Source organism: Watersipora subatra, chromosome 11, assembly GCF_963576615.1.
Source record: "Watersipora subatra chromosome 11, tzWatSuba1.1, whole genome shotgun sequence".
In the NCBI taxonomy this organism is placed as follows: Eukaryota; Metazoa; Bryozoa; class Gymnolaemata; order Cheilostomatida; family Watersiporidae; genus Watersipora; species Watersipora subatra.
The window spans coordinates 26,739,078-26,753,824 of record NC_088718.1 but is presented as its reverse complement, the minus strand read 5'-3'; the positions used below and the strand labels follow the sequence as shown (position 1 = coordinate 26,753,824).

General features: G+C 32.0%; 1 protein-coding gene across 1 annotated transcript in view; it reads left to right on the top strand.

Moving 5' to 3' along the window:
• Window positions 1-14,747, top strand: part of LOC137407924 (uncharacterized) — a 92,966-nt gene that overhangs the window by 62,821 nt on the left and 15,398 nt on the right. Inside the window, exons 26-31 of the mRNA XM_068094308.1 lie at window positions 3,515-3,632; window positions 3,992-4,101; window positions 7,550-7,688; window positions 10,546-10,707; window positions 10,839-11,007; window positions 14,375-14,573. Of these exons, the coding sequence (XP_067950409.1) occupies window positions 3,515-3,632; window positions 3,992-4,101; window positions 7,550-7,688; window positions 10,546-10,707; window positions 10,839-11,007; window positions 14,375-14,573 (897 nt within the window). The remainder of the gene's footprint in view (window positions 1-3,514; window positions 3,633-3,991; window positions 4,102-7,549; window positions 7,689-10,545; window positions 10,708-10,838; window positions 11,008-14,374; window positions 14,574-14,747) is intronic.

Below are 14,747 nucleotides of genomic sequence, written 5' to 3'. Positions count from 1 at the left end.
TTTAATTGTACACTCAAGTTTGTAATAAATTATAATATATCTATACATGAAATAAAATATATAATTTAATCATGTTTGCTGCAGCGATATCAAGGAGTTGTTGTCGATGAAGGGGTCTAGGTTGACTGGTTGCTTCTCTGCCAATATTCCTGCCTTGATGAATATTACTACTTGTCTCTAGTTTTCGTAATCGGAGTAGTTGTTTCATTCTCAACCTTCAGTAAACACAAAAAAGAAAAAAATATTAACGAGTGTTGAGGAAGTACAAAAACAATAGCTGAAGTATTTGATGAAAGCGATCAGTTTTTAAACAAAAGAATTAACTAATGCAGTTGATTATGGAAAAACGTATCTGCACTGCAAATCAAATACATACCATAATGTCCAGATCAGAATCATGATTGTCATTGACTTCGGTATTAGATTGATGGAGTTGGACTAGGAGAGCATTTTTGCGATGCTGAAGCCATGCCAAATAACTTGTAAAAACCTTGAATAATTTTGTAAAGTTTGACGCAATGGCAATAACGCTCGAAGCCTGGCGATTATTTTAAAGAAGTTTTGGAACTCGGCTACGTTTAGTACTTCTGCCTCGTGGCTATTTTCGCGATGACGCCATTCTGCATATCTTGTGACAACCTCGAATAATTTTGTAAATAAATGTGATGCATTGGCAATGGTGTTAGCTCAAAGCTCAGGCAATGATTTTTAAAATGTTTTGGAACTCAATTACGTTTAGTATTTACATTAAAAACTAGGCTAGCGACTAGTTTTCAATTTGATGCAGTAATTATTCTCTCTTGTGATTAAAAATAGAACTAATTATTCACTAAATTTAATAATTCGCGGGATTGACTGTTCGCGAAATCGCGAATTTTTATGACCAACGAATATTTTCATCCTGTAGGGTAATTCACTTCACCCAAGCCTGCTCTGTCATCTCAATACTATTTATTTGGTACAGATCTCATCGATTAGTCTTTGTGCATGTCTTCTCAACTCCTGCAATATACATGTATAGCATATTTTATATTATCCCACGACCAAACACGAGCGAAGCAATTGTTTGGGAGGTTTATGATAAAAGCATATGTGCACACAACTCACGAAATTATTCATCAACACCGTCGCAAACCCTTGTACCGAAATCTCATCAACAAATTTAATCATTTTTCAATCGAGTCGTTTAAGTATAATAACGATACAAAACACATTAAACCTATTTAATTATGCTACCAAGTCTTTATTATTTGTAGACAATATTCTAAACCTTACCCATCTGATCATATTATACACAAATAGACAGATTAATTTGGCCTAAAATCGCAATAAAACACTTGAAAAGCTTTTTTTAATCATAATTAAAGCCAGCCAACGATACGCCAATAAAGCCGTGCGGCAGATAGTAGAACTATTAAGCAGTGCGCATTTCACGAGAAAAACGTGCTCATTTCACCATTCTATGGCATTGTTTAATTGCCGAAGGTTTCTAATATTTTTCCTGCAAAAATATTTAATTATAAGAATAATTATTCGATTTTATAAAATTATTATAAGATTTAATTATAAGAATAATTATTCGAATTTATCCAAAGGTTTCTGTAATAAACGTAGACCGTTTGAGGCGTAGACCGATTTACAGGTACAAAATTGTGGTACACAGTTTATCAGCCTATGTTTTTTTTGTCCAATTACCGAAGGTTTCATTAAATTATTTAAAACGTTAGCTAAAATTCTTTACATCTTATGTACAAGCTAGGGCCAAACTACAATGCCCCTTTATGACGAGAACATTTTTTTATTTTGCTCCAATTTGCAGAAAACTTCCAGATGTGTGAATGCTCGTATTTGCTTTTTGTTAAAGATCGCTATCAAAACCATTCTACATTCAACACAACCAACTTTCAAACTGTGTATATTACGCAGCAGCTTGCCATTTTACTTCTAATATTGCATTTCAGAGTTATAATAAACGTATTTCCTTATCGTTGTTGTTAAATTACATACATTACAGTAGGTTAGGCCTACAGCTTTAATTAATATTTTTTTTATTGTTGTAAAACATAGGTTTGAGATAGTAGTAGATTAGGTGTGATTTTTTTACAACCTTTTGTTTTGCATAATAAACTTTTTGAATTTAATTTCAAAACAACTTGACAACTACCATGGACATACAACTTCCCAAAACACCACATCATGGCCGACGCAGTGGCCGTTCACCTGTCTCTCAATTATTACAGCTCAATAGGAGGATAAATAGAAGGTCCTCACAGCAACCATCAACATCAAACGCTAATGTTCAACAACACGCTACTCAAATTAATAACAACAACTCATCTGATTCAGAGAATTATTTAGTAGATGTTGTGGGCGATGTAAATGACATGGACTTGGGAGCCCCTTTTATGTCCAGATCATGATCATGATTTTATGGACATCAATCATTGACCATGAAAATATTGCACAAAACAATATTGCTCCTCCCAATGCTGCCCCCCTTCATCACATTCCTCATTTTCAATCTTTAGATTGTTCTGATTTTCAAGAACAGCGTAACAACTTTTTAGGCAGACTTGACAACAACATATCACAGCTCACGTGTACTGGATGTAATGAGAAACATTTACACTATACTCTGTCAATTCCTGCTGACAACTACTTTTTCAACAACCAGTACTACCATTTCTTTTTTCCATTATCACTTATTCCATCATCAGGTCGTGGGCTGTATGACGGGAATTTCTAGTAATGTATGATATTATATATAATGCATATCTTATATTATATAATTTATAATATTAGCTAAGTTATAATATATGTACATGTATTATATATATTATAGCTTAACTAACACAACTAGTATATTATAACCTAATATTCGATGCATATAATAATTATTATAATATTGCATATAAAGATTATAATAATAATTATAATATGATGATGTAATATTTAATTATATTATAATAGTTATTATAATATTGCATATAAAGATTATAATAATAATTATAATATGATGATGTAATATTTAATTATATTATAATAGTTATTATAATATTGCATATAAAGATTATAATAATAATTATAATATGGTGATGTAATATTTAATTATATTATAATAGTTATTATAATATTGCATATAAAGATTATAATAATAATTATAATATGGTGATGTAATATTTAATTATATTATAATAGTTATTATAATATTGCATATAAAGATTATAATAATAATTATAATATGGTGATGTAATATTTAATTATATTATAATAGTTATTATAATATTGCATATAAAGATTATAATAATAATTATAATATGGTGATGTAATATTTAATTATATTATAATAGTTATTATAATATTGCATATAAAGATTATAATAATAATTATAATATGGTGATGTAATATTTAATTATATTATAATAGTTATTATAATATTATTGTATACATAATATATAATATGTATACTATATATATTATATACGTTAAATGTTCAAATATCTTCTCTTTGTAGTTTCAGCCTGTTGCTGCATGTCAGCTGTTGCTACCTGGAGACTCCATTATAACTGCCAAGTCTTTGCTGCCCTCTGGCAGAATGGCATTGGCTACTGACGATGGACATATCTATTTCGGTAGGTCAAACAAAATTTGTAGTCCAATGTGCCATGAGAGTTCGCCAGGTGTAATAAGTATTATCACAATTGTTCATAAATGTGGCATAGTGGAGCGGATGGTAGTGCGCCTGGCTAGTAAGCTGAAAGTCTGGTTTCGAATCCTGTGTAATAAAAAATTTTTTTTAACATTCAGATGGGAAGACAGTCATGGTTCTCATTATAGTCAAGATTGCAGCAATGGCTAGTTTAGATTGTTTATGTGAACAAGTCGGGCAAATGTGTAGTCTGATTTATTATCATCAGTGCTGAGGAAACTTGAGGGTCAAGAATTTCAAATTGAGGAAGCAACTCTGAACTGAATTCTTATTTATTTTTAGGTTCTATAAAAAGCCCAGGAAACTGGACAAGAATTCTTCTTGATTCTCCTGCATCAGATGTCACTATTGCTTCAGAAGTCGAGGAGGGATCTAGGTTGAAGCAGATAATGGTATGATAAATCATGCTTGTGCTATTATCTTAAAATAAAATATTTTTTTGCTTCAAGGTTGACTTGCAATAATATCCACATTACAGTTGTGTTGTACTTACTCCGTTGTGTTGTACGTGCAAAATATGTGGACATGTGTTTACAAGCTCTTAATAGCTCAAAAGCAAACAGTTAGTTGCAGTCATCACGAAAACGCCGTAGGTTGGAATCTCTTTATTTTGATGACGTACTCAACCATTGCGGTTATTGTTTTTACACGTGATGTTATCACGTGAAGTGAAAGGCCAATAAAAGACTCAATATAAAACGTCTCGTAACACTAGTTTATGACAAACACTCCGGGTTTTACCGAAAAGCCCTTATCAAATATAGATGCTCGCTGCTATATAGATACTTCCTGTCATATGGCGTGAACAATTTTTACAGCACTTTTTGACCATCATAGGTGACCAACAGGCTCCTCATGTTTATCAGAGAATGATATGCACTCGAGCTAAGGTGCGAAAATTTAATTAGTTTTGTTTTTTAACTTTAGCCTTTGAGCTAAGGTCAAAAAATTAAACTAATTTTTATGGTAGGTTTTAAGATATCAGTGCTCATAGTGACAGCATTACAATAATGATGAAATAGACGCGTAAGGACATGGTTTTATTGCATGCATGAAGTATAATTGTGAAAATATTTTGACGAGTGAGGTTGCATGAAAGTGTACACAGAAGCCATCGTGTTCAGCTACGTCCCAATTGAGCCGTTTTGCAAAAGGATTTCAACCTACGGCGTTTTCTAAATGATGGCGATTAACTGTTAGTTTTTTAGCTTTTAGGAACTTTTAATCACATTTCCACATATTTGGCACTTACAACACAACAGAGTAAGACATTGTGAATCTTTTGATACCAAATAACTGTAATGTGAATTTTGTTGCAAGTCAACTTTTCAGCAAATCAAGTGTTGAATATCCAAGTTTATATTAAACTTAATTATTATTATTAAACTACGAAATTTAATTATAGAAAAGTATAATATTTATATTTAAACTTATCATTAAATTCCTTTACTTCGAACTGAGCATCTATACTAGCTTTTTGTTCATCGAAAGTCATCTGCTCAAAGATACATTAAGTACATTACGCTGTGGTGGAAGCCAGCCAGAAGAGCCGGTTGAGTTCACTAACAGCTGGCCATCTTGCTGGGTTGTCACTAACTGGATGCATGCACAATCAGTCAAGCATGACGAAATTAGCCAGCCAGTTAGATACAACTACTGCAAACCTCCATTTGAACGCCACCTCTATTTGAATGCAACCTCTATTTGACCACCACTATAGGAGAAGGGTTGGGAAATATAGCGCCACCCTTTAATTAAACGCTGCCTCTGTTTGACTGGCACTATAGGAGAGGAGTTGAAAAATACAATGCCACCCTTTAATTGAACACGACCTCTGTTTGACTGCTACCACTATTTGACCGCCACTATAGGAAAAGGGTTGAAAAATAGAGTTCTACCTTTTAATTGAATGCCACCTCCATTTGACTGCCACTATAAGAAAAGGGTTGGAAAATAGAATGCCATCTCTATTTGACTGCCACTTTGTCATTCCTTGACCTTTATGAGCCCATAATAGCAAGTTATCAGCATAAGAATGTCCACAAAACGGTGCTAATAGTGACTTTGTTATATTTATAACAATCAATTCTTTTGTTGTTTCTGTTCGTATCAAATTCTGTTTTCCAACTTCAAAACTTCTCGTTTTTTTCATTAAATCTTTGAAAGCAGAAATAATTAATAACTGTAACAGGCTAATAGAAGTTTTTTGTTTAATGTGGTCGTGGTACTTCGATGTATGTGAAAAATGGTTTTTACATACAATAGAATCTGTACTACTATTTTCAGACTATAAAATATGTGCTTAGATAGAGCACATGCGGCTAAAAATTTATCGCTATTTTTGCGAAAAGTTTACCATACAGCCATGCGTAAAAGTTTTGCTCTGTTAAAAAATGGTTTTGATGTTAATATCGACTAACTAGTTCAGCAGTGCAGAAGAAAGGTTGAGGTCAGAAAACATTGTGGAAGATATTGAAAAGCCAGAATAGGATGAAATGGTTACTGACAAAAACAACAATCAGAACGCAACTGGTCGAGCAAACGATGTAAATATTTTTGTTTCAAAGATGTTATATTTTTCTACATGTGTTATGAATATGGTTTGTTTGTCTCACTTGCTTTTAAATATACATTTGTAACATTTGATAGAGTATCGTAATATAACTTATAAATTTGTAGATTTATAGCATATTATTTGATAGCTTCATCGCGATCATCTGAACTTAGCTTACATTGGATCAACGCTTATAACTCCTTTTCTATTGCACATGAAAAGCATAATACACACCAAGTAAATATCAGTAATAACTGTAACACACCAGGTACATAACAGTAATAGTAGTAACACATCAAGTACATAGCAGTAATAGTAGTAACACACCAAGTACATAGAAGTAATACTAGTAACACATCAAGTACATAGCAGTAATAGTAGTAACACACCAAGTACATAGCAGTATTAGTAGTAACACATCAAGTACATAGTAATAGTAGTAAGACACCAAGTACATAGCAGTAATAGTAGTAACACACCAAGTACATAGCAGTAATAGTAGTAACACATCAAGTACATAGTAATAGTAGTAAGACACCAAGTACATAGCAGTAATAGTAGTAACACACCAAGTACATAGCAGTAATAGTAGTAACACATCAAGTACATAGCAGTAATAGTAGTAACACACCAAGTACACAGCAGTAATAGTAGTAACACATCAAGTATACATAGCAGTAATAGTAATAATACACCAAGTACATAACAGTAATAGTAGTAACACACCAAGTACATAGCAGTAATAGTAGTAACACACCAAGTACATAGCAGTAATAGTAGTAACACACCAAGTACATAGCAGTAATAGTATTAACACACCAAGTATATAGCAGTAATAGTAGTAAGACACCAAGTACATAGCAGTAATAGTAGTAACACACCAAGTACATAGCAGTAATAGTAATAACACACCAAGTACATAGCAGTCATAGTATTAACACACCAAGTATATAGCAGTAACAGTAGTAAGACACCAAGTACATAGCAGTAATAGTAGTAACACACCAAGTACATAGCAGTACTAGTATTAACACACCAAGTATATAGCAGTAATAGTAGTAAGACACCAAGTATATAGCAGCAATAGTAGTAACACACCAATAACATAGCATATATGCATGTATGTGTATACCTGCTTTCTCTCTAAATTCCAAGTCACACATATTTTACGTGAATGCTAAAAATGTTTCTAAAAGCTAAAAAACTTTCTAAAGAAATCTTTTGCATAAGTGCTAAAAAGATCTTTAGGAAAGGTCCTTGTTTAATTCTAGAACAATTTTCTGTAGATGACAGCGTGTACAAAGACTTACTGCTACATAATCTCAGCTGTTGGTGAGGATGAGGTCAGTATAGTGGACCAAGTTGGCACACTAGGATATCAACTAAGAGTCAGGGCAAAGATCAAAATATCTCTCACAAAACTATGTAAGCGTTTAATTTCTACTCTTTAAAATCTAGAATTAGTTTGTTGCTGATCTATGTAATAGCTATTCTTTATAAGTTGAACTGCAGCGCAAAGTAAGTCCTGGTGACATTTTACATTGCTATTCTGTAAACATAGCCATCTCATCTCATATATCTCTTTTTAGATACTCTACAATACCACATTATTTTTTGTCAAGAAAAGCTTTCTATATTTTAGCTTTCCAAAACCTCAGGTTTCAGCTATTGTGTAGAAACCTAAGTACTTTGCTGCAGCAAGCTATCAACCATGAATGAACGTAGTGTTAGTTGAATAGGTTCTGTAAATTAGCCATATACTACAATACCACCTTATTTTTATTATCAAGAAAAGCATCTGTGTTTCCACATTGCTCACTAGAGTCTGTCATTGAAGTTTGATAAAAGTCTTGTGTCACTAGAGTTTAATAAGAGTCTTGTATCACTAGAGTTTAATAAGAGTGTTGTATCACTAGAGTTTAATGAAAGTCTTGTATCACTAGAGTTTAATAAGAGACTTATGTCACGAGAGTTTAATAAAAGTGTTGTGTTACTAGAGTTTAATGAAAGTCTTGTGTTACTAGAGTTTAATAAAAGTATTGTATCACTAGAGTTTAATGAAAGTATTCTGTCACTAGAGTTTAATGAAAGTCTTGTATCACTAGAGTATAATGAAAGTTTTGTATTACTAGAGTTTAATGAAAGTCTTGTGTCACTTGAGTTTAATGAAAGTCTTGTATCACTAGAGTTTAATGAAAGTCTTGTGTCACTAGAGTTTAATAAAAGTCTTGTGTCACAAGAGTTTAATGAAAATCTTTTGTCACTAGAGTTTAAAAAAAGTTTTGAATGATTAGAGTTTAATGAAAGTCTTGAATCACTAGAGTTTAATTAAAGTCTTGTGTCACTAGAGTTTGATGAAAGTCTTGTGTCACTAGAGTTTAATAAAAGTCTTGTGTCACTAGAGTTTAATGAAAGTCTTGTGTCACTAGAGTTTAATAAAAGTCTTGTATCATTAGAGTTTAATGAAAGTCTTGTGTCACAAGAGTTTAATGAAAATCTTTTGTCACTAGAGTTTAATAAAAGTTTTGAATGACTAGAGCTTAATGAAAGTCTTGAATCACTAGAGTTTAATTAAAGTCTTGTGTCACTAGAGTTTGATGAAAGTCTTGTGTCACTAGAGTTTAATGAAAATCTTTTGTCACTAGAGTTTAATAAAAGTTTTGAATGACTAGAGTTTAATGAAAGTCTTGAATCACTAGAGTTTAATTAAAGTCTTGTGTCACTAGAGTTTGATGAAAGTCTTGTGTCACTAGAGTTTAATAAAAGTCTTGTGTCACTAGAGTTTAATGAAAGTCTTGTGTCACTAGAGTTTAATAAAAGTCTTGTATCATTAGAGTTTAATGAAAGTCTTGTGTCACAAGAGTTTAATGAAAATCTTTTGTCACTAGAGTTTAATAAAAGTTTTGAATCACTAGAGTTTAATTAAAGTCTTGTGTCACTAGAGTTTGATGAAAGTCTTGTGTCACTAGAGTTTAATAAAAGTCTTGTGTCACTAGAGTTTAATAAAAGTCTTGTATCACTAGAGTTTAATGAAAGTCTTGTATCACTAGAGTTTAATAAAAGTCTTGTATCACTAGAGTTTAATAAAAGTCTTGTATCATTAGAGTTTAATAAAAGTCTTGTGTCTCTAGAGTTTAATGAAAATCTTTTGCCACCAGAGATTAATGAAATTCTTGTGTCACTATAGGTTAATAAAAGTTTTGTGTTACTAGAGTTTAATGAAAATCTTGTGTGACCAGGGTTTGATGAAATTCTTGTGTCACTAGAGTTTATTGAAAGTTTTGAAAATATGAATTAAAATCCCTGTAACATAAATGTTCTTGGAACGAATTATTTGTTTTTTCGGGTGTCTAGTATATTTTGCTTGTGATATATTATGTGTTTTAATATTATATCACAAGCAAAGTATACTAGACACCATATATATTAATAATTTTTATTATTAATATGATTATTTTTGTATTTCTAATAATAAATAATACTACGTAATCAAATTAAATATCAAATTGTTAATATGATATATAGTATTCATATATATTTGGATTTTTCATCTAGCTAGTAAAAGTGGTGACACCAATTCAAATAAGCCAGTTACCTTGAATATGCGTTCTGATTGGAAGAGTTGTGCTGCAGCTTTCACATAGTTGAGAATAAAACATTGTGGAGTAGAATGTTTATCACAGTTTGTTGGCTTTTATGTAGAACTAAAATACTCCACACCATTACCAATCACCAATACTATCACCATTCATGCCTATGTTCAACGCGTGTTATTACTATTCATGCCTATGTTCAAAGCATGTTATCACTGTTCATATCTATTTTCATAGCGTGTCATCGCCGTTCATATCTATGTTCAATGCGTGTTATTACCGTTCATATCTATGTTCAACACGGGTTATCAGTGTTCCTATCTACGTTCAACGCATGTTTTCACTGTTCATATCTATTTTTCAATGTGTGTTAATACTGTTCATATCTATTTTCAACATGTGTTTTCACCGCTCATATCTATGGTCAATGTGTGTTATCACTGTTCATATCCATTTCAATGTGTGCTATCACTGTTCATATCTATGTTCAATGTGCGCTATCACTGTTCATATCTATGTTCAATGTGCGCTATCACTGTTCATATCTGCTTCACATGTATTACTTTTTCTCCTCATTTCTTTTGCCCATGTTCTTATTTCGTTTTGCCCGTTATGCTTAGTTTACATGTAACATCACCGATGGGACTCGTGTTCAACTCATGTCACCACTTCTGATATTCATATTTAAGGTCTGGCCAGTGACACATTAGCCATCGGCTACCATCTTGGAGAGATATATGCTTTCAAAATGAAGAATAAAACAGTTGGAAATTTGGCAGATGTTTGGCAGATTCGAAAATTCATTGCCCATTCTCAAGCAATTACAAGCATGATGGTCACTGGCGGTGTTGGTGAGATTCCTTATTGTGAAATACAAGTTTTGTTTGGCAGACTTCGATTTTGATTTGATGGATATTTTGTTGTTGGATGAAGTGTATGTGTCTGTGCCCTGTGTAAACATACTACATATTTGTCTCTGTAGTAACTATATTCACGACCGCCGCAGAAGATGGAAGCGTGAAAGTGTTCCAAATTGGCATCAAAGTTGACAAAATCTTGTGTGAAGCCGAGATGTTTGATAGAATGGCGTTTCCTATTGACAGAATTTCAGCTACTAGCAAGCGGACGGCTTCTCTTTCTAATGAGTCACAGTAGGTTAATTCTATTTCCATGAGCTCTCATGTCACCAGCATGACTGTATTAACTGTAATTCCTGATGAGCTACAGATGCTGGTTTACCCAATCTCTTTCTAAGGTGACTTCATTGCTTGTTCACTTCTGAGCCTGAGTGATCTTTTAGAGCAGTACTAGCTAATCAGTACTTTAACCTGGTAAATTTTAGAGTAGTACTAACTGATCAGTATTCTTACCTGTTATACCTTCAAATAGTATTACCTGATCAGTACTCTTACCTGTTATACCTTCAAGTAGTATTAACTGATCAGTACTCTTACCTGTTACACCTTCAAGTAGTAACACTAAGTATAATAAGTGACAATAAGTATAATAACGATACAAAACACATATAAACCTATTTAAATATGTTACCAAGTCTTTATTATTTGTAGAAAATTTCCTAAACCTTACCCATCTGATCGGATTATACATAAATAGACAGATTAATTCGGCCTAAAATTGTTATTAAAACTTGCCCAGCCTTATTTTTATCAAAACTAAGACCGGCCAACGAAACGCCAAGCGACAGAGAATAGAACCATCAACTCGTGCGCATTTCACAAAAAAAGAACGTGCACATTTCACCAGTCTATAGCATTGTCGAATTGCTGAAGGTTTCTGTAATTAACATAGAAGTACTGAAATATAATCGTTTCTTGTTTGCCGATTTCAAAGTAACTGACATTTTGGACACTTTTGAGTACTTTGGTATTCTAACTGATGTCCGAAGCAGTGAAAGTAAAGTAAATGACGATGATATTTTTTCTAATGATTCTTATGAGATTATTACAATATTTAATTATAAGAATAATTATTCGATTTTATAAGATTTAATTATAAGAATAATTATTCTATTTTATAAGATTTAATTATAAGAATAATCATTCGAATTTACAAGATCGAAGTATATAGTGATCGATGTTGGGCAATTTGTTACTGTTATTATTTTTGCTAAATAGTTTTGTTAAATAGATTTTCTAAAAATCTAAATAAATATCACAACTTTTTGATATTGGTTGCTATGACGTTTTGAAATGTAAACAAAATTGTGCATTGGTTTTCTATTATTACTGTATTACTATATTAATAATATTGGTTACCCTAGGACACTTATGTATTCGCGGCATATAACTTTCGTATTTTCGCGGCAAGTACGACCAAACAAGAGCGAAGCGATTGATTGGGAAATTTATGATAAATGCACATGTGCACACAACTCCCGAAAAATTATCCGGTAACGGCCGTCACCAAACCCTTGCAACGAAATCCTATCAACAAGTTTAACTATTTTTCAGTAAAGTCGTTTAAGTATAATAATGATACAAAAACGCATATAAACCTATTTAAATATGTTACCAAGCCTTTGAACGGTTACCGCAAATTCCTAAAACTAACCCATCCGATCAGATTATACATAAATAGACAGATTAATTCTGCCAAAAATCGCCACAAAACGCTTGAACAGCTTGGTTTATTAATAGTTTTGACCGACCTACGAAACGCCAATAAAGCCGTGCGACAGATAGTAGAACTGTTTACTGTGTACTGTTTGTGTACTGTTTGAGGCGTAGACCGATTTACAGGTACGAAAATGTAGTACACAGTTTATCAGCCTACGTTTTTGTCCAATTACCGAAGGTTTTTCAAATTATCTAGAACATCAGCCAGATTTCTTTACATCTTATCTACAAGGTAGGGCGTTACTACAACGCCCTTTTATGACAAGAATATTTCTTTATTTCACTCCAGTTTGCATAAAACTTCCAGTCGCGTAAATGCCAACGCTTGCTTTCTGTTACATATCGCTGTCAAAACCACTCTACATTCAAAACCAACTTTCAAACTGTATATTACACATCAGCTTGCCGTTTATCTTTTAATATTGCATTTCAGAGATATAATAAACATATTTCTTTATTGTTGTTGTTAGTTAAATTACGTACAGTAGGTTAGGTCTACAGCTTGAATTAATATTTATTTTATTACTGTAAAACATAAGTTTGAGATAGTTAAATATTTATTTTATTAATATTTATTTCTGTTACATATCGTTGTCAAAACTGTTCTGCATTCAACACAACCAACTTTCAAACTGTATATTACAATATATTTTACTTTTAATATTGCATTTCAGAGATGTAATAAATATATTTCATTATTGCTGTTGTTAGTTAAATTACGTACAGTAGTTTAGGTCTACAGCTTGAATTAATATTTATTTTAACCAACAACCAACTTTCAAATTGTATATTACACGGCAGCTTGCCATTTTACTTTTACTATTGCATTTCATTATAATAAGAGATTTAATAAACATACTTCATTATTGCCATTGTTAATTAAATTAAGTACAGTAGGTTAGGTCTACAGCTTGAATTAATATTTATTTTATTATTGTAAAACATAAGTTTGAGATAGTTAATATTTATTTTATTAATATTTATTTCTGTTACATATCGCTGTCAAAACCGTTCTACATTCAACACAACCAACTTTCAAACTGTATTTTACAATATATTTTACTCTTAATATTGCATTTCAGAGATATAATAAACATATTTCATTATTGCTGTTGTTATTTAAATTACGTACAGTAGTTTAGGTCTACAGCTTTACAGTCTACAGGTCTAAGTCTCATTTACATTATACTCTGTCAATTCCTGCTGAGAACTACTTTTTCAACAACCAACAGTACCCTTTCTTTTTTCCATTATTACTTTGGTCGTGGGCTGTATGACAGTGGAATTTCTAGTATATAAAAATGTAAAAATCTGTAACATACCACAAAGTCTATAATTCAGATTGCCTCAAAAAAGCATATTATTCTTGTCTGCAGTAAGGTGATGCATTTTTTATTTGAATGGTGCATTCTTGGTATTCAGTATTATGGCCAATAATATGATATTTGTTGGTACGATTTGTTGGCTGTTATACTTAGCTGTTGCAGCTAATATGAATGGTGCATACATTCATTGTTGATCTGTGAATACTTTCACATATCAAGAATGAGTTAATTTTTCTGTATATATCACTTGTCAATTGTGAAAGTGTAAAACGAACGTTTATGTACAATGATAAAGTCTCCTTTCAAAGATAGGCAACTACTCTAATATATTATAATAATAATATATTCATTTAAAGATTCAAAGCAGAAGAGTTGACATAGCTTTCTTTACAGCTAGTTTTATATATTTTTGATGTCATGACTATCATTGCTCGTTACCAGCCTAAAAAGTTGACAGTTTTGAAAAAGAGATGGATAGTTAGAGATTCACTGAAATCTAGTTTTTGCTCTCAGCCATCTATACTTGAAATTTAATCAAAATGTTGTGAACTTTTTAGCTTGGTCGCTATTTGGAACACAGCCACAGGGAAGATCACATCCAACCTCACGCACACCTTACAGCCCGATGAGTTCTTGACAGATGTTGTATGTTTCCCTGATCATACTGTGACAGTGACCTCCCAAGGCACTCTCAGTTTCTGGCATTCGAGAGATGAAATTATAAAACAAGTGGTGGTCAAAGATTTTCACTTGTTGGTCAGTACATTCTAGCTCAACATACGAATAGTTTGTTTTTTGTATGCATATATTTCATGTTGAAATTAAAGTCTACTTCACAACACTTCATGTATAATTATTATGGCGTATATACTTCTATAAATCTAGTTCTAGTCACTAAGACCAAGCTATGTATTATATTTATCATAACAT